Below are 27,232 nucleotides of genomic sequence, written 5' to 3'. Positions count from 1 at the left end.
GAAAGCGGATCAGATATTCTTTGTTAAACTTTTTTTTAACAGCTTATCTCTACTTTTAACTGAAAAACACTCGCCTGGTCAAGCAAATGAATTGATCGTTATATCTTAGAGACTAAGAGAAAACACATGTCCCTACTTCACATTCCATTCTGCAGCATCAGCGTATAGAAAATATATCCCGGCGGAGGTATCAAAACGCTATACCTGTCGACTTTCGTTGTCTTTTGTGTTGTTAAAGTACTAATTCATTTGGCGCTGGAACACTCTCTTATACAATTTTCTTAACGCCTTAGTTCGCAATTATTATTGTCTCCACACTTCTATGAAACTTAACTGTGAATATCCTGCTGTTGCAGTTGCAAGATAAAGGCTGCCATGTTGTCAACTACGCCGATGGTATAATCCTAAACAGAAAGCTAATTTGTCGTCGCGGTATATATGGAAGAGCGCCCTACGAAGGAAATTACCCCATATAAGTATACACCTGCAAATCAACAGTAGGTAAAAACGGGGTTAGAGTACCACATTGTTCATTAAAAAGGCTATTCCGACAACTGTCAAAGATAAAAGTCTTTCGTAAGACAATTGTCAATTGTAGCTACTAAATATCTATCTATCAAATCCACACAGTGAGTGCTCTTTACTTCTTATTCTACGGCATCACACTTCAGAAATAAGCTAAGAGGCTCTCTCCACAACGCCGAGAAGAGCCCTAGAAACCTGGCTCCCCTCTTTTTAGCGTTGGGCGAAACTACAGTCAAGTTATAGTGCCGCAACAATCACTGCCTTGATAAAGTGGAGTGGCACTCCAGAATTTTGGAAGAGCTTCCGGCATGCATGAAGTGCCACGAAGATACAGTCTCGCCCCTTGCTCCAAAGAATTATTTCCATACAAAGATTCCCTCAAGGAGAGATTGGCTAGAGAGTCTCATCTTGAACCTGTAACCTGATTTCTCCAAATAAGAACAAGGCCGACCCGCAAGAGCTCTCACTCAACCTCGATTTTCGGATTTTTAAAGCGTTTTTTCAAGCCGAGGTAATACTCATAGCAATGAACGAAGCCGCACGGTGGCTGATCGATTAGTCTTTTATGTAGACAGCCTTACTCAGCTAAGTAGTTCTCCCTTTTGCTCATGCTAGTACCAAAACTATTTTTATCTTGGTCGTAAAGCCTTTGATAAATTTTACAAATTTTAAATACCCTCCCATTAAATGTTGAACTTAGGTTTTTATAATTTTGCCTATTTTATATTTATCGCAACCAGACACTTGCTTTAATCATTTTCTATTTAATTAATTATTCCAATTTTTTCTTCACTTTCAGATTGAACGCGTGTGAACCTTAGCACCTACGGTTATCGACTTCGACTTCTAAAAATTTTCGCATTTGCCACCAACAGCGATTAAACACAAATTTATGACCTCGAACGAGGTCGCCGCCGTCTAATCAAGCGCCAGTTTCTACCTAATACTTGAAGCATCAAACAAAGTGAATTTACAACTGTACAAAAAAATAAGCCAAATAAAAAGAAAAAAATGCTGGTAAACGCCAATTCTATGTTTGAGTGTAAGTACGGGTAGCTAAAAATTTAAGATTCAAAAAAGCAAAAAAAAAAAACTAAATATGATTACAAGTGCAAGTAGCAGGTAGCAGGCAGCTACCAAGGGAAGAGCTGGTGCAAAGAAATGGGCGTTTGTCTTAAGCAAGGCAAGAAGAGGCTAAAACAAAGAAAAAAAAGAAAAGAAGTTAGTAATAACACTAATTTGAGTTTTGGAAATTTGCGTTCGCTTCAAAGTTAATTACGCGCTGCCCGCTTTACGCGCTACTTCGTTTGGTTGCTGTTTTTATAGTCTCATTTTATTAAATTTGTTCTTAGTAAGGTATTTTTTTTCGACCACAGCAAGACACTTGTTATAGGCGAAAAAAACACTTACGTCACCGCGTACCTACTCTCCAGCGTAGCTATTTGTGGGTTGCTGGTATGTAAATTTTTTCTGGCATCTTTTCATATTCTCTGAATCGTTTTTTTTTAACTGACCTTGATTTGCTGCTGACACGCAGATGCTTATAATATAATTTTATTTGCTATATACGCTGGCATTAATTAATTTTCATATGTCATGCTATACGTGCAGAACTACCTGAGTTCTATATGTACGACGAGTGGATTACTTCAAATTTTTTTGCTCATTAGGGAGTACATGGTTTTGTTGAGCCCAGACAACTGTGCTAAATTTTTTACTCCTAGTTTGCTTCATTTCTTAAATCAATACGTCACAGTAGGGTGTCTGCTGTTAAGAGCCTATACGTTCCTCTTTCTAAACATTTCTACCAAAATTCAAATATCTAATTCTGACGTTGGGGCTGAGAGGTTAAGGAACTTTTTTTATCCAACGAGATTATTTTTCCCGAATTCTCCAAAGCCTTAAAATCGTGCCAATTTTTTTTCGCTAGCTGTTCCTGTTCTCGAGATATTAGAAGTTGTTACGAAAAAGTTTAATTTACAAACTGAGCGTCGGCAGCATAAGCAATCATATACTGCCCTCTAACGTGTCACGCGCAGCTCGTTTACTACAGCAACTCTTTGGGGTAGCCTTAGAGTTTCTTTCGGTGGATGGAAACACTGTCCGCATCGTCGCAAGAATTTTGTTTTAAAGCATTCGATAAACAAACCGGATAAGGTTGGCCTCGACACTCGGTTTATTTGGGAGTTTACAATTTCCTCAGATAGGACATTATCGAAGGCTGGGGGAAGGTCTCCTTGTTTATCTCTACAACTATGTCTAAAGTCGATTCCGCGCTTCTGTTCTTGCAATAGGCTTCTTAATTTGACCAAGAACTATCCCTGATAATGCCACCTTCTATTTGGTAAGTTGAAGTAGGAAGTCTTACAAATAATTGCAGACAAAGTCCTGTCTACAGAAAACAAATTTAAAAGTACTATCTTTAATGAGGTTTACTAGAGTTTATATAATTCTTAACTGGCAATTGTTTCATGTGTATTTTTTTGCATTCAATGTCTACCATTACATATTTAAAGTTTCCTTTTCGATATCTTTATTAACAAAGGCTTTATAACGATATAAAAAAGCTATTTTTTTTACATATTTTTTAATTATTTCAACACCCATTTTCTTGCTACCACTTGTCGTCTTCGGTATAAGCCTTAATTCGCCATAATTTATCACTTCGGCCGGTAATAATAATAATGATTGTTGGTTAGCCTGTCATCATTAGTCGCACATTAATTAAATGAGCCGCGTAAATTTGCACTTTTTATGCTAAGCTAAAAGTTAGTGGCTAAATTTAGTACACAGTATACATATATATATATATACTTATTTGTATGTACATATAGTATATGTCAGCATAGGCAACGAATATAAAATATATATTTACAACTTATATATGCAAACATACATTTGCCCAGTTTTAACAGCAACGTTAATTGCGCGTGTCAATTGTGTTCAGCCGTGCATTTATACATGCATACATACGTACATATATATGTATGTTAGGGCAGGTAAATTTTTTTAACTATGCGCGTATAGCATTGGAGGATTCTAGGTGTAATTCTAAGACAAGTTTCCATAGAAACCATGGGTTTAAAATCAGTTTGGAGCTTGTCAAATTGCGAAAATTGGCTTCGAAGGAAATGTCAAAATTTTCATTGTTGCGCCCTCTGGTGGAAGTTTAAGAAAGAAAAAAATGCATAAATGTATCTCTCATACCAAAAACCCCTTATATTTAGCATGTTTTGATACAAAATTTAAGCAAACTCCAAATCGATTTTAGAAGCAAGGTTTCTTCGGCAAATTTGCTTAGAATTACACGTAGAGTCCTTCTGTGATACGTTTCTATGGCGAAATTTGAAGCTTGCAATACGCTAAATATCAACGCTAGGCTAAAAGAAAATCTCAACAAAAGGTTACAAATATCTCAAACGACGGCCTATGCTTCCATTAATAATAGAGCCTAGATTAACCAGTCAATTCCTTCTTAAAGAAATAGAATAGGAAACCTCACTCCACAATTTGGATGATAAATAACCCAATATATGTTGTGTTGTACCAACGCACCCAATACGAACTTGGATAAGGGTTAAAATTATAAGAATGCCAGAACCGTTTCGGTGGAGAAAATCATGGGTACAGAACTGAATATGTGCTGCACCTTACCAACGTACAAGGCTATATTAAGCCGTTTAGTCACAGAACCACAATGACTACTGGTGTAGCCTAGATACCTAGCGGACGTCTACTGGTACTAGACTTCGACTGACGTTGGGCAATAGTGATTTGCGGATGATCATGGAATTCATTCCCTTGCAAGAGTACCTCAGCAGCATCGGTGTTTTAGACCAGAGAAGATGAGACCACGTTCCTTTGCGCCTGAGAGTGCACTGGCCCTGGCTCGATAGGAGACATGTGATTGTGAATAAGTTTTATCAATCATAACTCTCCCTTGGAGCTCATACGAAAGTATATTATTCGTATTACCAAAGCGACGCTCCGCTTATATCAGCTTTATAGGCTCTGACCGGTAGGTGGGTTATAATGAACACTTCAGCATTATTTGAGCCTTCCATTTTATCCGTAATAGCAGGGATCACTGCGTGGTTAATATGTAAGAAATAAGCTTATGCTCCACTCACATCCCCTCTGCTGGTTGAGATACACGCGAATGGATGGAAGTTTGACGGAGGGGTTGTTGGAGGGATTTTTTGCAGGAAGCTTTCTACCAAACTCAACGTAAGGATTTCGTGTGACTGTACCAATAACGCCCTGATTACCAAGCCGCCTGCTTTCTCTTCCTGTAGCGTTTGATTGTTTAAAAGTCAGTTTTATATATATCTGTGAAAGAAAAAAGGAAGTGGGTGTATCTTTGGCTCTTGGACAGATGGGTCTCGTATGAGCTCAGCGAACTCTGCCCGAAAGCTAGGACATGTGCTACTTTGACGAACTTATGACCAAAACTGGCACAAAAGTGCTGCTTGGAAAACGAGAGAACAAAATTTGTTTTTGCAGCACCTCGCAGTAAATATATTTAAAATTTTTTAAACGACCTCCATATTAGTCCCGCAAAGTATATTCCCTTGGAAGTTTAGAGTTAGGTTATAGCCTCGTTTAACATACTGGATCTTATTTGAAGGGAATTGCCTCCTTTATTAGTTTTTTAATTTGCTATACTAATTTAATTTGTTTTTGCTACTACAAACTCAGCGCTCACCAGCTAATTAAATATAAACAAATTTATTTATGCACAGTAGCTGTCGTCGTTATTTGCAACTCTATTATAACTCATGCATGTGGCCGCTTATCAATAGCGCTTGATCGCTGAAGCAAAAGGGGTAAAAAGAAGAGCGAGAAATACAAAACAGCGAGTCAAGCGAGCGCTAATAAAAAAATATGAGAAAAACAAATATATGTATATTAGATCGGGTTAATTTTTTCGACTATGCGCGTATAGCAAAGGAGGATGCTACGTGTTTTTCTAAGCAAATTCGCCGAGGAAATCATAGGTCTATAAAATCAAAAGATATAAATGGCGAAATTTCGCAATTATTTTATTGAGAGGAAAAAATTGAGCAACACTGAGAGAGCGCGTAATACTAAATGAAAAGCCTAAATACCCAATTACGTGCATAAATTTGCATACATTGTTACTTATGTATGCATATGAATGAGTTTATACATCTATCTGTGTGGGTGTCACAGTGCTTCTTCACTGCCACTTCAAGCCGTTGTAACCAGGCCCACTAAGCCGACTAACTTCATTTACATCCCACTGCCTTAGATTTTTGTTCTTTGGCTGCACACATTTACTCCTACTATGCCAAGTTGCAAGTCCTCTGCAGTCAACTGCACTTTAGGCACTCAAGTATCTACTTAAGCAATGCCACGATTTGCAGTACTTTTCAAGTAAATCAAAATTCAAATTAATTGTCACTTTGAAGAGTCACTAATGGCAGTCAGTGCAGTGTATGGTTGCGAGTGTGAGCGCTGCCCCGAAACAGGCAATAGAAGTGTACGTTTGTTGTTGGCGTACGTTTGGCAACATTTCATTTGCTATTCAAAATGCGCTATCGCACAATAACAAAAAAAGTCATTCACGGCCAGGCATTTAAGTGATAATCGTGATGCTCATGCTCGTTGGAAAATGCGCTGTTTTGGCTGTAACATTTTAAGCAGAACGTGACACGACAACTCAACTAAGAAATGCAGCAAAAGCAACAGCAACAGCCACAGCTAAAGCCCAGCAAACTCAAGCTGTAGTACGGCCTGCTTTGGCTGCCACAGATTGCTTTCCTTTAACCTTTTTTTTTACTGTTGCAGAAGCATATCTTCCACTTCCCCCTTTTCATGGAATGGTGCATTATGTTAATGAGTTTTTGGCATCAATGTTTTGCTGACATCTTATGGGCAATAATGTTGCAGCGCTAGCAGGGCAAAGCATCAGGAGAAGGGCGGAGAGTGAATCAGTGCCTGTCTCCAGCGAGTTGTTTCCAACTTTTACTGTCATTATGTTGCATATTTTAAAGTCAGCTAGCCCGCTAACTTTACCATTGAGTTGTGTTATTAAATTTATGCAAAATTACCGCTTGCTTTCTTCAAAGTTGCCACGTAATTGCAATATGCAGTCGGGAGAAATCTTCATTTTAATTGTTGTTGGCTTATTTTATTGCTATATTTGTTAAGCAAAAAACACTCAATGCTAATATTTTGACTGACGTTTGAGGTTAATGTGTGTATCATCTTGGCTGGCGCTTATGACAGTTTCTCGGTTCTTAAGAGGTTGTGCTTAGATTGAAGCTTGTGGAAAACTTACTTTTCTGTGTACTGTGTTCTGTGTAGTATGTATTTTAAAGTCAATATGTTTGGCATATTTTTCTTAATTATCTAGTTTGGCTCTGCATTAGGATGCCTCGCAAAAAAAATTGCCGGTTTTCCACCACAGTTACAATATTTATTATATTTTAAGACTTCCGCTAACATATTTCATTATAAATTTTTTAAACATATTTATGCAGACCTTTCAAGCTTAATGTATTCCATCACTGTTTTTTTTTTAATTTTTAGAATTAAATTTATCATAAAAAACTCATTTTCAGAGCTATTTTAAATGGGGGCCAACTCACGCAAATCTTAATCTTTCTCCGAACTATTTTGGTGCAAGTTTAAAAATATAATACATTTTACATCTCCGATGGGAAAAATACCTATTTCTTCCCGTATGGCGTGTGATGCACCCTAATGTACATAAATATATACCACTGATAGACATGTTTTTCTTAAACAGTTACGAAATAAGTTCACTGGGTTTTATGAGTCTATTCCGGCCATTTACTCTCAATTATGGTGAGCACACATAACTGTATGTAGCTATGTGTGTTCATATGCGCATAACGCACATGCATTCCCAGTAGGAAAATCATTGCACACATCTGGTTTATTACAATAGTTTATACCCACTTTCGGTGTATCTGGATGTGAAGATAGAAACACTTTTATGAAGTGACTTAAGAAAATTGTATGCGCTTGTGTTTAAAAAACTTTCTTTAAGACGAACGTAGTTATAGGCCAAAATGATTGTCTCAGGAAAAAAATGCTCGCATGGTTCATGGTTCTTGTTTGCATAGAACGAAGTTTTGCAGGCAACTGTACTGCTTAGGGCTGGGTTATAACTGCCAAGTTGTTTACGCCAAAGCCTATTCCGGCCATTTATTCTCGTAAAGGCTGCAGAAAAAGTTCTGAGATGGTCATTAGTTAGCCGAGATAGTGAGAATACGGTCTAATATTTAGTCGTTGGTTCCCATGGGCGCAAATGCCACCCACCAGAATTGAGGGCTGCGGTTTTGTGGGCCTAGAAATATATTCTAAGCAGCTGCACCTACATACATATACCTCCGCTGTAGTCCTCCAGTTGACCAAAATATTTGATTGCTTCTTTGATGGCAGCTATCACTACATCTATCTGAAAGTCTAGATTTTGAGTTGATGTAGAATTTTCTGCAAAATAACCCTCCACTGACCCTTCCTTTGTAGAATTCCACCGGAGCCCCTTTCCAACTACCCCTCGCTTTTCTTAAGTGGACGAAGGGAAGGAAAAGTTAATTGCTGCCAGAGAAGCCGCGCAGTGATTCTCTTTATTAGCGACGAAGTTACTGCCTACAAAAATATTGCCTTGATCAACTTCTGAATGAGCGCCAGATGCCCCTAAGTATGACTTCATCCTTTGATACAGCAACAGGCGCCATATTAAGCAAGACAATAAGTTAAGGTAAATGCATTCAATCAGTCCGGAAATTCTTAGAACATCATGGGCTTCGCTATGGATTCATTGAACCAGTAAATAACTTTAGGAGATGGACCATGTAAATATATTTCCAATTGCCCTGTTGCAGTGTAAGACTTCCATGAGAGCAACCTATCTAGCGTTAACCCACCCCATACTCTATCAGAAAGTGCAAGGCGAATACTTCCAAAGAGAAATTTTATTCATTCTCTGAAACGCGAAGTTTGACTCGTAAGTTACCTTCTGCTTATTTTTGTAATTACTTTGTTTTCCTAGGGGGTCGGTATCAATTTTTAGCACTTACAAATAAAAATCTAATTTAATTCATAGTGTTTTAACTAACCAATTTGTTTATTGTTGTTTGGATTTGCATTTCAAATTTATAACTCTTATCTATTGCTGCACTTTTATTGCACAGGAAATTGTTGTGAATTGTTTTTTTTTTTTTTTTGTAATAAAAATGTTGCATTTCTGGGTCAAGCGCAAACCAATTTGATGCCAAACTGTGTTAAAAGTGGAGTATTTTTTTTTGTTATTTGCATATAAAAAGCTTAGATACGCCAAGAGTTAGGCGCAAAAATGATCCACATCAGTTTATCCGACCGAAAAGATCGACTGTGGGGTGAATGTATGGCGACTGGGCTACCCTTTTGCTTGCGTATGTAATTGCGGTTTAGGATAAATAGTTGGGATGAGAAGGACCCTGAGCAGCCACTGGGGGCCTAAAAAATGCCGTCTTTAAGCTATCCTTTCTATAGGATTTGACGTAACTAAACGAAGTAAGCGGCTAATATGATAACCAAGCGGCAATCAGAGCCCGGAGTTTACTCAGAATTGGTTAGAGAGTGCCTGCCTTCTCGACATTTTTCCTGAAACAATATAACCAAGCTGGAAGCGGATAAGAGCACCAACGTCACTTCTATGGTTCACTCTTCAACAGAAGGATTGAAGACGGTCAAAAGAGCTCCTCACGCTCACAAAGCCTCAGCTCTCGCTTTTGGTGGGAGTTCTGACAGCTAACTTCGCTCGTTTTTTATAACCGACCCTGAAGAGATCTCGGGGTATCTTTGTAACTTTTTGATTAGCTCATGGCATTGCATTGATTGAGTAGTGGTTACCATTCAAAGTCATGTGGTATCACAACGAACAAACTCTAAAAGGTCAAAGTGTGCCTCCGAATGAGGATTACTGACTAAGCGATGCAAAGTTAGTTTAGGCGGCGTAAAGTAATATACCTTAATTAATAGTGGACGACCTAATGGAATCAAGGGCACCTAAGAGGTCGAACCTGATTACCTCACGTCATCTAAGGAAACTTTGAAAGGCGGCCTACTGTCGGAAAATTTTGGTATTTCTATTTACACCGATAGCTCAATGATGGAAAAAGGAGTCCTCTGAGGTCTGTACTCCAAGGACCTTCATATCCCCTGTTTACCGTTGTGACTGAGCTCCCCACAATTAAAATCAGCGAAGCAGATAACTCCCTACTACCACCGATTTCTTTTCTGCTACGGGGAGTTGAAGAATACACCACAGCCGTAACTGATGACTTATGGATCAATCGGGACGACTGTGAGATTTCAAGTTCCTTATTTTCGAGACATAATAAAAGTCGTACTGAAGAATTATTGACGCTAAACAAATCTGCACTAAAGGCTCTTGCCGGCGCCGTTACAGAGCACTGTGCTATGGTGCCAATGCTCTATCGATGGCGTATACCAAAAAGGCGTCTAAGGCATTTTGGTATCACATTTTTCAATAGCTCTGGGGAAGTCGGGGAGGCGAAAATATCGGAGCTCCACGGCTTCACGATGTAGGGAGACAGAGGTGGCGCAACCAGCAGTACCGCTACTTTGATCTTAGCGAATTTGACATAATCAGCTGTTCGTATGACGTCATTTTAGCAAACTCTTTGTATGTATGCAGAGATGTTTATATGTATGTAAATATGGCGACCTCCATGGTTTGAGAGTTAACAATCTTTCTCTCTTCCATCTCCAAATATTCTTTCCTGTTCGTTGCTATCTTGACGTCATCACCCGCAGGAATGCGCAATCTTGTATTCTATCATTCTTGCCACGGCTTCGTCCGGGATAGTAAATGCTTTAATCCTCTCAGGATCATTAGCTTATAAATAAAAAAACTCATGATTTGAATTGTAAATGTTATTCAAAGCAAAACATAATTCTTTCCTAAAAGTTTTCGTCAATTTCAATTAAAAACTATTTTTTTATTTTATTCCAAAAAATTTTCGTTAATTTAATAATTTCTACTATAAAGTAATGTTTACATAACTATTTTTAAAATTAAAAAAAAGGTGTTTTTCTATTTTTTTTTGGAAATTCATACGGCTTAAAAAAAAATATTTTTTGGGAAAATTTTTTTTTAACCGACTTCACAAAAAGAAGAAGGTTAGAAGTTCGTATAAATTTTATAGTATAAAATGGTGGTTTGGACATACGACATTGCAAGTTGATAAAAGCGTTGTAAAAATGTTTCGTTTGGTTCTAAAAGGGTTAACAGACATCACAACAGCATTCACAACGGGGTTATCTGCCGAGCGTTAGTATGACACTTTCGTATGCGCCTTCCTAACCTAACCCTGAGTAAATTCTCGAAGAACTGCGCTCTTTACTTAACTCAACTTCAACATGAAAAATTCCACAGTCAGTACTATTTACCTAGCTTCGGAGAACTCTTCAAATACGACACACGTATGAGTACTTGCAAAAAGAAAGTTGGCAGTTTATCGGGTATGTTGTCACTTTGGTGTGTTGCATGATTTCCGGAATACCAGAATGATTGTGACGAGTGATTGTCTCATCGTGCGTGCAACCTCAATTTACAGCAAGTGGCAGTAACTACATACATACATATGTAGACAAGTAGGCGATTGCGAACACACCGAGGTGGTGGCACGTTGCATAACTGCACATTTTTGATGAAGCGACGTTGTAACGCACTTGAGCTTGATGATAACTAAATGCATTTAGATGTACATACATACATATGTATGTGCGTGCGTGTCTCTAAGAAATGTGTAGCGCATCAAACTTGATTTGAATATTTATTTATTTGTGTGCTGCCGCTGGCGGAGAGCGTGGCACGTTTGGCGTCAAAATGTGTGTGCAAAACCGGCAATGCATTTGGAACAGGTGTCTCAAATGGCTTTCTGGCTGCTTGCTTATGTTGTTGTTGTTGTTGCTCTTGTTGTTCTTGTGCGCAGCTGATTTATATTTTAGCGCGTATTTTTGCATGGCCTTTTTTTCTTTGCCACTTCTGTAGTTGCCTCGTGTACCGTTATGCGGCAGTCAAAGCATAACTAAAACGCACACTTATGTACGTATGTATGTATGTATAGCCAACTGTGCGCATTGTACGTGTTCATTTGATATACTATGCATTGCTGTTGTTGTTAACACTTTTCTAAAGCTCTATGCCACACGAAGCGTGATGGAACGAGAATTTGCTTGTCTTAGCTGAGTGACTTGCATTTTGCCGTTGTTGCATGTAGTTCGCGCGGTTGCAAATGCGCGTTAATGTTGTTCGCCGCGCGCTATTGCTTTGACAGCAAACGAAAAACAAATGTGTTTGTGGCGACAAATGCCGACGTTTGGCGACAATGACGCAGGCGTAGTGCAAAATGCAAAATTGAAATAGACAAAAAAAATGTGCTAGACAAGTTTTGCGGTACATTTTGAAACACGTAAATGAATATGCATTCAATGGAAAACTTGTTGCAAACAATCGCTTGCTCACGGAAAACTCGCTGCGGAAAAGTTTAATGGGTGAACTTGATCTTAAGCAAAGCGTGTTAAAAGTGGTCAGCCGGTTAGGAAACTTATCTACTGCCCACTGCCATGTTGACGACTAACTGCCTGGCTGAGCGGCGTGTGGAAACTAATTGCAAGCGGCCAGACGTTCGACATTCATTCTCACAGTTAGTTACACAGTTGGTGGAATTTGCGTAAAGCCGGAAATCTGGCCGTGCACGCATTTGTGAAATTATATCTTACAACATTTAATTGATGTTGAAACATTTGTCACGCTGTTAGTTCGTAATTAAGATGAAAGCTTTATCAATATATTTTTGGGTTGCTAATGAGCGAATCGAATTGTTCATAAACAAAAATTAAATCATACGCCTGGACATTGATCGAAATAGCTGCTGGCAAAAATTTCAATAGTTGTCGGCTAATTATAGCAGGGAGTGCCGATTAATGATCTCTTTGGTGAATAAAAGAAGCCGTGAGCGAATTGGTAAAATTATTAAAGAAACTAATTTTTTGATAAGTAAAATTTGCGTTAACCCAGCAGAAAATGTGTAACTGCTTCTTGTATAACCCAGCAGCACTATCTCAGACCCATTAAGAGGCTATGTAGTTCAGGACTATTTCAGGAAGCTTTCCGGACTGAGATTATTTCGGTACTAGTTAGGGCCCATTTCTGAACCGTTTAGAGACTTGTTCGAAATCCTTTGGGAACAAATTCGTTACTTTTTCAGAACCATTTCAGGAAAATTTTGGTACTAGTTCGAGATCATTTCATAATTGGTTGGCTGGTTTAAGTGGAACGTCACCTTGGTGACAGGCAATTAGAAAGTTTGCCATTATAAATTTCAGAACGTCATACAGAGACAGGGAGCTGCACTCTTAAGTATTCTCTGTGAATAGTTTTCCGAGTGTCTTTAACCTGGGATATCACCAGGTAACATCAACACTGGAGATGGATCTTAATAAGCTGAGGACCATCGGTCTGACCAATTGAGTGGGGATGTATGGGTTTCGGAGCACTTTGTATTGAAGGCAACGAGTTTGCCTATAAACTGGCCGAGCATCAAACGCTTTCAGCAATCAGTTCACTTTTGGGGCCTAATAAATGGGATACTCTTTAGCTTGGTCCAACAGTTGTTCAAATCGACGTTATGCTCTACTCTGCCGCCATTCAAATAATAAACTAATTACTTTCTGAATATACATTTTTTTCTTTTTACTATAGATATTAACTCCTAACACACATCAGAGGCGGAAGTGAACAATTTCGAATTATTCGTAGCTTTAAAATAATAAAAAGAAAAAAAAAAACAATACAATAGATGATTAATGTTGAAGAGTGCGAAATCTTGCCAAAATGTGTCTGCATATATATTAGCTACATACATATAGAAATAATATGAAAATTTTAATTAATATTATTAGCAGCGGGAAGATCTATTATATCACCATTGTTGATGGCCATTGCAGATCGAAAACATTTCTCATGTCTCAAATCTTTCCACATACATATGTACGTATGTCTATATATTTTTCTCTACATTCATTTGCTTGTATGTAGCAAATGTTATAGCATGGCGAATTCGTTCATCTGCGATGACCTCAAGTCTTCTCGGTCAATCATTAAAACTCACACGTTCACACTTATAATACCACATAGATATGTATGTATGTATGTACATGCGAAAATATGTGTATCTATTTTGACATAAGTAGATGTATTATTAGCGCGAAAAAAATGCTTATCTGCACGTGTGAAAATAATAAATAATGAATTGAATAAAAGTATAGGTATCGCGTATATAGAAGTTGAGAAAAATAAAACAAAAAAAAAATAGTAGCACAAATACAAACAAACGCAAGAGTGCCATTATGTATGGGCACATCTAGTAATTGTTGTTGTTGTTGCTACTTCCATTCATTTCTTATCGCTTTACGTGCTTTCAGCCATTAGCTATGATGCCTCCCTGCATGTGTATAAATTTCTACACCGTTTTTTTTTTTTTATTTGTTGCACCTAAGTAGGCATACAATATATCTACAAGTAATTGCATAAATCTGTAGTCAATTGAATTTCGAAAAAAAAATTCCCAATGAGCTGAATTCCCTTGGGAAATAAGCTGTGGAGTTTTCAAACGGCGCACGGTTGAGTGACTGGCTGCACTTTCTTGGCGGCCAATGTTACAATGAAGCGAAATGTATTATGTTTGTATGTAAGTAGTATGTATGTATGTGAATACGTAATAAATCCATCTAATGTTGGAACGTGCAAGAATGCCTGTTAACAGGGTGCACCTTGCGCTACATAAATACACAGCTATGTTTGTATGTATTGGTAGCGATGCCCTCCTCCGTTGGCTTGCGGCATGAACTAATGGCCGACCAAGAATTATGTTGAACTAGAATTAGATTACAATTTATGCATATCGACACAAAGTTTTTCCCTACAATTAAATACAAATTGAAATGTAGAGAATTCGTTACAGCAGCATAGAAGTTGCAGTTAATTTAAGGAAAGAAAATTATATGTTTGTTTATGGTAGATACAAACAAAACAAGCAAGAAAAACGCTGCCTTCATCTATGCTGATGTAAGTTATAATCGTAATAGTTACTGTTGGAAAAAGAGCGTTTTCCAGGAACAAGTTGCGCAGCTACAAATGCATCTGTGGGGTGTCTTGAGGATGCCAGTCGAAGCAAGGTTTCGAAAACCCGATAACTTTGGCACTGCATATACGCTTTAGCAGAAATGATGATTCCAAGAAAGGCAAACATGTCGGAAATATACCTAGAGGGAAAAGAGCCCTAGTTTAGTACCAGGTGGCTCTCTGCATAACACAACTCTTGGGAGATATAGGCGACCCTACAGATCAGGAGAGTGATCAGCTGGCATGGTCCAAGGAATCTGTGTAGCCGGGCGGAGGGTGATTCGAAAACATCATTGGAAAACAATGAGAAGACAAAGGTTAGTTGAAAGCAAAATATATGTGAGCAAGTCTCACTGGATTGACTGGTGGTGACGTCTAAAACTGTGCGGCAGGTGACTTTAAGAGAATCCAGACTAATAGCCGATGTGCCATTTGACTCAAGAGCTACAAAGTTGACAGACAATAGTCGGCATAGCGGCGGTGATAAGTTGCCAACCTGTAAGGCTCCAGAACAAAAGACCGGTGACCATAAAAGCAACAAACCGAAAGCTAAGCATCTCACATTTTTGAGTGCAACTCAGCGAGATAGGAAGACACTATCTGTTTGTGAGCCCTATGGCCAGGCGATCACCAAAAGGTCAACGAAGATTCGATGCTGAATTCAATGAAGAGGCAGGACAAAGCGCAACTAGAGGTGATGACTAGGGATTTGATAGGCACGATACAGAAGGCTGCAAAACGGATTCCGAGTTGCAGTTGTGGGATACAGGAAGCATCTTTTTTCGACTCCAGAAACATATTCCGAAGTGTGGGGACTGAAATATGTTTGAAGTTGGTGAAGCCGGGAATTACTTGGGCCTTGAAAGCTTGGCAAGCCTCAAAATCAACCATTCGTAACCATTCTAAGATGAAAACAATGGATATTTAGTTCGTGTATTAAAAGGTCACTGTTTTTAGGAAACACCCGAAACGTTTAGTTCAAGCGCCGCCTTGACGCTGTTTAGGTTCTACGGTCCCACCGTTCCCAGCCAGAGTCAACGTGGCGACAAGCTTAAATATCGACAACATTTGTGAAAAACAAACTGGCTATCTGTCCAATATTTCAAATTTTTTCACTCGAAAAAACCACAACATACTTCACCATGTGAAGCAAGGAGATTAGACTAGAGCCCGCCAAGAAGGTGCAAGCGAATATTTTTCTTTTTAATTTTCTTTTTGATGCAGAAATCTTCCTAACGCATCCAAATACATTTCTACATCAAAAATAAAATAATATCCTTTCACGCTAAGAGACATTTTTTTTTCATTGACCATGTACGGGAATTTCTTTTTTTAATCGTAGTAAAGTAAGGGTATACAGATAGGATTCAGATCGACGGCATGAATGCGCCATGATAATACTAGCAAGCAGAGGCATCTTCATTAGCCACATTGTAATAATTCCTATCAGACAATGCTCGAAAGTCAGGAAATCAACCTTTTGCACTGCATTTTCTATTTTTAATTTAAAGCATTCTTTCAATAAAATTTTTTCTGCTTACGAGTATACTATGTGTGTATGTATATATTTATATACATAGTATAATACAAGTTACATATATGTATGCTAGTTGCTTTCTTTCCTTGCTTGTGCCGCCGCCAGCAGAAACACCTGTTGCAAGCAAACAATTGCCTCGACATACATATTCGAACGTTTATTCATATACGCATGTATGTGTGTGCGAAAGCTTGTTCTGCGCCTAACATGCATGCAATGCCGTAATACTTTCCGTAGTAGAAAATGATTAGATAATAAATTCTTTTTGTTTTCCTAACTAACTTTTCTTGAGCTAAAAGAGATTGTTTGTTGTGCTGTTATAGATAGAAATAAATATATAACTACATACATATATATGTATGAATTCTAGTCTTGAACTTGAGCACAAAGGCGTAGTTGTCTTTGTTTTTGTTGTTGTTGCCTAGCATACAATTCTTATATACATATAACGGGTGATTTTTTTGAGGTTAGGATTTTCATGCATTAGTATTTGACAGATCACGTGGGATTTCAGACATGGTGTCAAAGAGAAAGATGCTCAGTATGCTTTGACATTTCATCATGAATAGACTTACTAACGAGCAACGCTTGCAAATCATTGAATTTTATTACCAAAATCAGTGTTCGGTTCGAAATGTGTTGAATGTGTGAAAAGTTGGCAGAAAATCCGCTTTTTTATCGACAAATTTTGTTCAGCGATGAGGCTCATTTCTGGTTGAATGGCTTCGTAAATAAGCAAAATCATGCGATTTGACGCCTTTAGACTATTTTTTGTGGGGCTACGTCAAGTCTAAAGTCTACAGAAATAAGCCAGCAACTATTCCAGCTTTGGAAGACAACATTTCCGAAGAAATTCGGGCTATTCCGGCCGAAATGCTCGAAAAAGTTGCCCAAAATTGGACTTTCCGAATGGACCACCTAAGACGCAGCCGCGGTCAACATTTAAATGAAATTATCTTCAAAAAGTAAATGTCATGGACCAATCTAACGTTTCAAGTAAAGAACCGATGAGATTTTGCAAATTTTATGCGTTTTTTTTAAAAAAAAAGGTATCAAGCTCTTAAAAAATCACCCGTTACATACATAAATGTATGCAACAGTCTCCACATTGAGTGTAACTAATCTGTAATCTATTGAGCTGCTCTTTCTTCTATTATTGTTTGTTATGAAACTTCTTGCAAAGCTGCACTTTAATGTTGGCAATTAGCCCGTTACAATGGAAAATACCTATTCATGTGCATTAGGGTGGTTCTTGAAAATCAAATGAACGATTTTTTTTGAGTATCATCCCTTTAATCGACAACACCATGGTCACAGATATCACGTATAAATTTTGGTCCCGATTGCAAACAGTTAATGCGTGTCGCACAGAAGAAAAGTAGTACAGATTCCCCCATAGAGAGACTCAAAAATTGAAACTAATTTTTTTCATCTAAAACCCAAAATCTATGCTACTAAAACCGAGGATATCACATATAAATTTTGGTCCCGATTGCCGTAAGTTAAGACATCTTCATCGGGTAGTCTGTACTTTGCCCCCTGTGAGATATGCTTTAACCGCCTCCAATCGGGACCAATATTTATACGTGATACCTTCGCTTATAGTAGCACTAGTAGTAGTAAAAATGTGCTTCCTACACTTAAGGACCACCCTAACTAGTATCTATCTAACTAAATAAGTGTTCTTGTATCTGTAGCTTTATAAGGTAGTTCTATGTTATTTCTATGCATCTCTGCGCTTTGTACTCGTACATACATACATATATACATTGCATGTCCATCAGCTATTCTTGCTAAGCCTAAGCCTTTCTCTAACAACAACAACAACAACTGCTGACTGGTTGAAATTTGAGATGCTGCATCAAGTATAACCAACTAGTTGTAACGCTGGCTCTTCACACTCATCACTTGGCGCAAGTACTTAAGCAATGAAATGACGTAATTAAAGCAACCGCCATAGTGGCGACGGCGCGCTTACAAATTTAGAGTGGTAAAAGTAGTTGGAATGTGAGGTCCTATGAGCTTTCTACATAACTTTCAAGTGATTTGTAAGATTATTTTGGTCTGTACAAAAAGAGAGTTATCCATAATAGTAGTTAGAACACAATATTGGAAGTCAAGATTTTTTTGTTTTTGTTGTGCTGACTTGGCTTAATTGGCAAACTACTTTGTTATTTCCGATATTTTTAATGCTTCTCTGTTTTAACCTAACCTAGGAAATGTCTGTGTACCAGGTACTCATGAAATTCGATATATAAACATCTGTGTGCGGCTTGGCAAATCACTAGGCCATTCAGCTATATAGATAAATAGGTTAGCCTACAAATAAAACATTAATTTCAATTCATTTTATTAATTTTTATCATAGCCAGTGCACGAATTTCTCATATTGCTACTAGTTTACAACTGCACCGAAATGACTCTGAACTAGTCCCAAAGTTGTCCTGAAGTGGTTTTGAATAAGCCTTGAGTTTGTCCTGAAAGGATATTGAACAAGTTATTAAACGGTCTCGAATTGGCAATTACTAGTCCCGAAATGGTGCTGAATTGGTCGCCAACTATCTCAAAATGGTCCACGACGAGTCTCGAAATGAGCCTTAACTATCCCCGAATTGAACCCGAACCAATCCCGAAATAGTTCTGAACTAGTCTCAAGTGCTACAGAACTAGCCCCAAAATGGTTCCGAAATAGCTACGAAAAGGTCCTGATGTAGTACTGAACCAGTTAGTCCCTTATTGAACCCCAAAATGATCTCAAACTAGTCCCAAATGGTGCTAAATATAGTCCTGAACTAGTAAAGAAATGGTCCTGAACTACGGTAATGACCTATTCCCTAAATGAAGAGGTCCCGAAACGGACCTGAAATGATCCGGATCTGGTCTAGAAATTTTTCATTTGCAGACTTTTTACACAAGAAGCAACTTTCTACGACGCGACTTTCAGCTTTATTTGTAAATAATACGAGGCGATCAGGATAGACGATAGGGATTCCAGGATCAGCTAAGATCGCAATCTTGGCCGCTTGACCGTCAATGTAGATATTTATCTACTAATAGGCAGCTGGCCCACAATGTTCCAGGCTGAAGCTTTAACAATTCTAACCTGCCACAAATTTACCCGAGCCGAGATTCGAAGGCAGCGAAGGCGTTGACGAGTTGGCGCGAGAAGGATCCTTTACTGCCTTCTTTGCACCGGATCCGATCTGTGGCCATAGATGATCCATAATTCCTATGTGGGGGCCCATAGAAAGGCCAAGCTCTTTGGCTGCCCCTTCAACAGATGGGATGTTATGCAATTATACCGAAACGGGTCACAACCAATAATGATTTTATATGCACCGAATAGGTGTAGCCGGAGAGTCGGAATGCCAGCTCAGCCTTGAGGACGAGGAAACTTTTGAAGACAATGTTTGCTGACTGCCTTTCCTTGGTTATACAAAGATTCACCTACCTCAAAGAATCATTGGTCAAACTCTTCAAAATAAGGAATTCGACTACTAAGGTCCTTTTCGATATAGAAAATTCCTTTCTCTATGTGTCCATTTTTCTGACAAATCCGTGCAATTATCTATCTATGTATCTAAATACATACTTTCTTGTAAAAGGCTTTCTTCTAGCTACACTTTCTTAAACTTTGCCAGTGTCTAAGATGCGGACCATAAAAACGAATTCTACTTTTTTCCATTTCTCGTCGTAGGCAACCAAACTGAATAACTTAGGAAATGATCTTGTGCTACTTTTTTTTCGCTTTATTACGTAATTTAATAGCAGGAGACACTAATGGTGACCGGTTTGTTTGTGGCGCATTGCGGCAACAGCTGTACGAGTAATACATATAACGACAAATATTTATGTGGAAAGAATTGTGCGGATGGGCATTAGATAGCCAAGTATGGCTAGCCTATGGTGTGAGCCAGTAGCGAGTTACCTGTGTAGCGAGTTATATGTATTAAACTACTTATATGTAATGTTAGTAAACTTGCACAGATTTAAGCGCTTCCTAGGCGTTGTTCTTTCTACGCTTTTGTTTGGCAGCTTGTGCGCTTTCTTAGGTGCGAGTATCTAGTTTGCATACGTTCTTTATTTGATGTTTATTGCAAAGCTACGATTTGTATACAAATTCATATTTATGTTGATCGTTTATAAGGCTTGTTTTGTATGAGCATTGCTTGTGTGCATGTGTTCTTGCTATAGCCTTGCCACTACGCTGCCATGGTCCAAGTCAACTTTTACATATATGCCGTGTCATTTTACAATGCCGCTTGCTGTGTATGCGTAAATATGTCTAAATAAATATAGTTGTATACGTTTAAAGTCATATTTATAGCATTATGCCGCAAAATTGTTTGTCTGCGTGTTTGAATATAATATGTCAGTGTATGCATGTCTGCTTAGATAAGTATCACCTAGCATTGCGCCGCCGTTTTTCCGCCATTCTACTTGGCTCCAAACCCCTTCTCTTTGTTTATTACATTTTTCTTTTCTTAACATTTTCTTCTATTATTCTACTGTTTCTTCAAAGCCATTTTATAGCTGAAACCGTTATGCTATAGCTTACTTAGAAAAATATTTATATTCTATAGCTGCTTGCTTTTATAGAATTCGCTTAATGCCTTTTCATGCTGATATACATTTTTTCTTTATCTATTTTTTTCACTCCATCTTTTGGCTTTATTGCTGCGGCTCGGTGTGATAGAATGAAGGCAGCATAACGCTTCGGTTTACGAGGGATGTTGAAAAATGAAAACTTAAAGAATTTTTTAATATAATCTGAAAATGCTTTTGAGGTATCAATATTTTTTCGACTATCCATTACAGGGTGGTTTAGGAAGTTCATATTGAGTGTTCATTAATAGACGAATTTTCAATTGCGTCCAGCATTAGAACAGAAAGATGTTTAGAACTACCTCATGAAAAGGTAACCCTCACATATTTAGTTCAAATCAGAAGGAAATTGTATGGATTACTGCTCTTGACATAAAGAGGCCTTCGCGCTTTGGTCATTGGCTCATTCACTGCTCTAACTGGAACCCCAATTAGAGCTCTGTTTCTTCCACTTCGAGTGCTGTTTTCGAAGCAATAATAGATTGATCCTCTTATTTGGTCCTGTAAGGGATTTTAGCCGAGTCCAGTAAAGCCCCTTACCTGTTACTACTTCCAAACTATGAGAATTTAAACATTGTAAATCTCGATATAACAGCGTTAGTTAACATACAGAACACGATAGAAAGGACACATAGTACAAAGACATTCCTCAGCCTGTAGCTAGTTAAAGCAGTATGACCTTCGGCAAGGAAGAAAGGCCTAGGGGGCCATCTATGCAGCCAAAAGGTGATGGCTTATTTATTAGGATTGAGGCACAGTATTCTTCACTGCAAGTAAAATGCTATAGTATGATTCATGGTTTTATATGGAGTGCTGGTCTGGTGGGTACCCGTATCTGAAGAATATGTCGTTAAATAACCTCGCGAAACTTAAAGGTAAGCTGTGACCGTAAGGTGGAAAAGAAATCCTCTCCAATGGCGGCTCTGAATGTTCTGTTCGATTTATTGCGGAAAGTTTGTTTTATCAAAAACCCAGCTACTACCAGATAACTGCTTGGATATCAGAGTATATAGTTACTCAAGGCAGGTTAAGATAAGATACGATAAGGCAGAGTGCAGCCCCTTTAATAGGCGCGATTCTGCTTGGAATATACCGCTGTGGACTGGTAGCCTAAAGCAGAGGTCTAATGTGGGTACGATACACGGAAATGTATCAAAACCACTTAGTGGCTGTAGGTTTTCACGAGTTTTTGATTTAAAAACGCTTAAACTTTTTCATAAAGCTGGGAAGCTACTACATCTGAGCCATCTCTTTCGGCAATCGAAACCACTATTAAAACCGGAATAAATGAGTTAGTGGTCTTTAGGTCGAGAATTTTTCGGGACCATTTCGGCACTACTTAGGTACTCTTTCAAGAATAGTTTGGGCCGATTTCGGGGCTAGTTCAGGACTTTTTCGGGGGGTAGTTCGAGATAATTTCGGATCTACTCCGGGATTATTTGAGGAACTTTCCGGGTCTAGTTCGGGACACAGATGTTCACAGATGAAACTTCATGAGTACCTAGGACACACGCCTTGTTTTATCAAAGATTAGAATTACTTAAAAATGATGTGATTTTCATATCCACTAACCTAACAACCACAAAGCAGACCAAGCTTTCCTCTATTGATTAAGAACCTTACTGTAGAATAGTTAAAAAGAGAGTGGGTTAGACTTTGGTAATGGCTAATATAAACCACAGTTGGTACGCATACCAAGCTTTTGAAGACACTCTGTAATTTGACAGGCCAACACTGTCTTCACGGAAGATACAATTTTTAGAGCTTTAAATTTATTTTATACGGATTTGTAGAGATCACTAAATTCTTCTAACCGTCATTGCTTTAAATCAGTCTGGACCAAAACACATCCAGCGAGAGAAGCATTTTAGCTGATATAGAATTTACATGGACGGACAAAAGGTAAAAGTTCTCTTTGCTCGCTTCTAATTTTGATAGATCACATGCAACGAGTACATATTTACAACTTTTCCACTTTTCTGTGTATAAATCAGTAGCAGGGACTGCATAACCTCTTGCGATGAGGCAGCTTTAGGAGTGTTTGAGAGCAGGCTTCTGTGGAAGATGTGACAACAAACGCTGAGTGAAGAAAAATAGAACCAAAGGCGCGCAACGATTGAGGAGGTACTTGGCGCGCAAACTGTGTTGTTGTGTGTGAATAATGCCTCTATTACATTGGAAAGAGCACGTGACAAAAGGATTAAGCCCCTCATCTCGTCAAAACTTGATTCAGCTAAAAAAAAAGGGTCAAAGTTGTGTCCATTTCATGCACTTAGTTTTGGATCGCCCCTCGTAATAGCAAGCGATATGTACATTGGTAATGGGGAATCAAACAAATGCGCTGATCAGATGGCCACTCCACGATGACCACTCGCTGCTGCTGCTGCTGCTGCTGCCGCCACTACGGAAATATCTCAACGTTGCTGCTTGACCAACCGAGCGAACAGAAAGAAGTCACTGGGTAAGTTAATATTTACTACGATACACAATACATAAACAATTGAGAAAATGCCAGCTGAGCGGACACTGTTGTAGCCATAAAAAAGAAAAACAGCATAACATAAAATATTCAAATAAAGTGAAATATAAAGAAATAAAAAAAAAGAAATACATAAATAAGTAAAATGAAAAAGGTAGAAAAACGAAGGCGTCGTAAAGAAAAACGTAGGTAAGTTGGTAAGTACTATGTTGGTAAGTACGTCAGTTTTTAAGTTTATAAGTAAGTAAGTAAGCTGTAAGTAGCTAGTTTTTTATTTTGTATAAGTAAAAACATTAAGGTGCAAACTAAGACTTTAACGCTTTTGTGATTATTTCTAGTTTTTTCAAAACTAATTTTTTCTATTACAATTATTACTTTGGTTTTTGTATTTTTTTTTTATGTTTTTGTTTGCTGTTTGCCGTGTCGCCGCCATTGCCATTGTTGATGAGTTTTATTTTGGCTTAGAAACTCACTACATACAAATACGATAATGTTTTTGCTTAGCATTTAAGCTCAATTTTAATTGTTTAAAAATATAATCAAGTGTGTGTGTGTGTGTATATATAATTACATTTGTATGTGTGTGTTGTGGTGCTGTGTTAAATCGAAGCGTGCAAAATTAACTTACCTTCGCAGTGAAGCCCATTGCCGTGATAGCCGGGAAAGCAGGTACACGTGAAGCTGCCAAGCGTGTTGATGCAGTGCGCAAACACGTCGCATGGACGATATTTGCATTCGTTTTCATCTGGAAGCGTGAAGGATGAAGCGCATTAGAATTAACAGTGCAGCAGCAGTGGCGTTAATTTTTTTATTATTATTTTTTTGTTGTTATAGAATATAATGAGTTTTTCATTTTATACTTAGTACTTATGTATGTAGGTATGTATGTATGTTGAGTTATTGTTTTTGTTTTTGTTGTTGTTGTAGTTGTTTCGGTTGATTTGGTTGTATGATAATAAATATATTCTATGTTTATTTTTAATTTTCTTGTAAGCTTATGTAGTTCGTTAACTCGTTACTCGTAATTTAATAACTACTGTGTTAAAATAAGCTTTAACTACTTAGCTTAGCTTTTACTGCTATGGTTGTGTTTAAGTAATTACTATTGATTATGGTTTTTCTTACCAATCTTAAAAACGTTTAATTTTTAGTGGCATTAGAAATCTAGTTAAATGAGCTTGTAGCGTAAAAAGTTCATTTAAATTTCATTTTCTTGGCGAGCTGTGTTGTTTGAGTTCATTGGTTATTAAATTAGCGGAAATTGATTTTCCTTTTTTTTCATATTAGTTCTTTAATATTACATATTTAAGCTAAATTAATATTCATTATCTTAATAGGAAAGCTAAGAATTGAAAGCAATTAAAAAAGGTGCTATTTTAATTTAATCAAAGTCTTACCTTCGGAGATTTTTTTGTGTAAACCTTTCGTCTGCATTAAAATGTGCAGACAATAATTTAGAGCGGATTATTTCTAGTAAAGGTTAACTAATTAGTTACATTTTTCGTTATTAATAAAAATTATAGTTAACAAGATTTTATAATAAGATTAGCTACTTATATTTATGTGTATTTTTTACCATTGAACAAGCATTCGCGCTGGGTTAGTGGGTGGCGCCTTCTCCCCACTCCTATGGAACTTAACAGAATTGAAGTCCGCGGCTTCGTAAACCTAAGGCGATCTCCTGACCGACTTCGGTAGGTCCTCGACTGGTGGCTGTGCTGAGACGAACTCCAAAAAGTGGTACGCAATGTAGACAAAGGTTTTCCCTTTTTTATCGTGACCGTGTAACCGATCGGGGCTGCCTTTCCTGGCTAGCTTAAAGAAAATCCCATATAAATCTAGCAAGAAAGTACTCAGACGCGACCAAAAGAGAGACTACGCATTTTCCAACTACTGTGAGCGCAACATGATACAGTTAAGCAGTTCAGTTCCTGAGTCAGTTATGCACCCAGTGCCTCTAAGTCTGAGTGCAGCCCTTATGTGTACACGATCCAGATTTCTGACTAGAACAGTGCTTCGGAAAGCGCCAGGTGGGGTAAAAGTCAAGTGGGGTATCTTATACTTCCTCGTAAACAGGACGAGTTCCATGCTACAAGAATTTGTAGCGAATCTATTATTCCAAAATTAATTAGTGACAAGTTTCACGTCCTTTGGATTAAATAATAGATAAAGGATAACTGTAATCCAAATTGGGGTGAACGGGCACGAACTTCGCGGCTAGTCTTGCCAACCCAGTGCAGCATAGTAGCACGACTCCATTCTGCCGCAAAATGTCCATCCAAAATAAGGATCTAAGGTTTGACCTAGAAGAATATTGTTAAAAGCCCTCATTCATTTAGAGAACGGCACCCATGGTGAAGTCTTTATGCATCAATGCCTCCTTTATAGACTTGACGGTCATGTAAAAGACAGTCAAGACAGACATGGTAGGCAATTACGAGAAATACTGTTCATATGCGAAGAAAAAAACAGCCTCTCCAGGGTTTAGACTGGCGACGATAGGGGCCAGCCAACGTCATGAGACTTTAGAGTTTTTCTCAACAGGAAATGTTTAATGGAGCCTGATTGCGGTGACTTGAAGATACTGAAAGAGTTTATTTTCCAAGCAAGGTAATGCTTATTAAACAGGTCACACAAGATTTTACTGCTATACTCCGTCTCCCGGGGCACGGGAAATGCGCATTGAAAGGATGCATAGGCAGCTCCTCACTAACAATTGCCTAGGTTCCCACCCCGCCCTTTAAAACTACTGATAAGGCCGAATACCTTGCAGATGCAGGAGAGCTGAACATAGACTCACGAGATCCCAGTTCGTGCCCTTAAGATTTTTAAAGGGTGTAAAATCTGAAGCTAAATGAACTAATTCTGCTCAGGAGACCTAGGAACTTCATAGATGAATATCGCTCAAAACCATAGCGGACTGCTTCAGATGCTCAATCAGGATGGCTGAGGAGTGTTCTTTTTACCAGCTAAGGAAGCATGCTGTTCAATACCTTTAAGCTCGTTATAAGGGGATCATCTCTCAAGGGAATTGCTAATAATTGGGTGAAGAAGTCTGAGCTCCTGCTGCAAAGTAAAATACATCCTGAACATATAAAATACTTAGCTTCAGCTGTAAGGCTGAAAACTAAAGACTACCTTGCTATTGGAAGATATCTAGGAAGAACCCATCACAATAACTTCTGCAGAAGAAGAGATGAACGATAACCTGTAGTCTTAAAGCATTTATTGTGGATATGTACCACCACACTTTGCAAGAGCAGAAGCAAGTTCATGGATTCAGAAATTTTGGAAAATTATACGAAATCTGTGGACATGAAATTCGCTTGAGATTTCCCGATCCTTCATAGTAGATTGTTTAAAAGCGGTCATGATCCATGGTTTCAAACTATTCTACTCGCAGCCGCAACCTAAGCTAACGTTGTTCGATGGCTTGCCTTAATTACTACATTAATAAATGAATATACTTAGCCACTTTAGATTAGTTCAGTTACTACCTAGATACTAAATTTAAGCGATGTTACTAATTTATAAGCTTTAATTATATTAATAATTATTATTAAACTACTTTAGTTAGCAATGCTAAAAATCATATTAAATATTTTTGAAGCTTTAGTTAGTTTAATAAGCCAGTATTTGAAATTTTCATAACATTTACAGAAGAAAAGTCTACTATCGGCTCTGCATTCTACTTAATATTTCTCTCTCTATTCGTAAAAGCATACGAAGAAACTATCTTACGCTTAACACTTAATAATATTTGTTGATCTCCAATAGAAATCTTACATAAATACATTTGTTACAACACTCGTAATCATTAAAGCTTTATCTATGTACAGTCTAATCGAAGGAAATCCTTTTCTACCAATTCGCGCCGCTCAAAAACTTAACAATA

General features: G+C 38.0%; 1 protein-coding gene across 1 annotated transcript in view; it reads right to left on the bottom strand.

Annotated features, from left to right (window-relative positions):
• LOC118742043 (latent-transforming growth factor beta-binding protein 4-like) overlaps positions 1-27,232 on the bottom strand; it is a 104,516-nt gene that overhangs the window by 18,122 nt on the left and 59,162 nt on the right. Inside the window, exon 4 of the mRNA XM_036474010.1 lies at positions 23,966-24,082. Within this exon, the coding sequence (XP_036329903.1) occupies positions 23,966-24,082 (117 nt within the window). The remainder of the gene's footprint in view (positions 1-23,965; positions 24,083-27,232) is intronic.

This window comes from Rhagoletis pomonella, unplaced genomic scaffold (genome assembly GCF_013731165.1).
Source record: "Rhagoletis pomonella isolate Grant_MI unplaced genomic scaffold, Rhpom_1.0 Rhpom_scaffold_00006, whole genome shotgun sequence".
NCBI classification, from domain to species: Eukaryota; Metazoa; Arthropoda; class Insecta; order Diptera; family Tephritidae; genus Rhagoletis; species Rhagoletis pomonella.
Note: the sequence above shows the minus strand (reverse complement) of the source record. Positions and strands in the feature narration are given on the sequence as shown.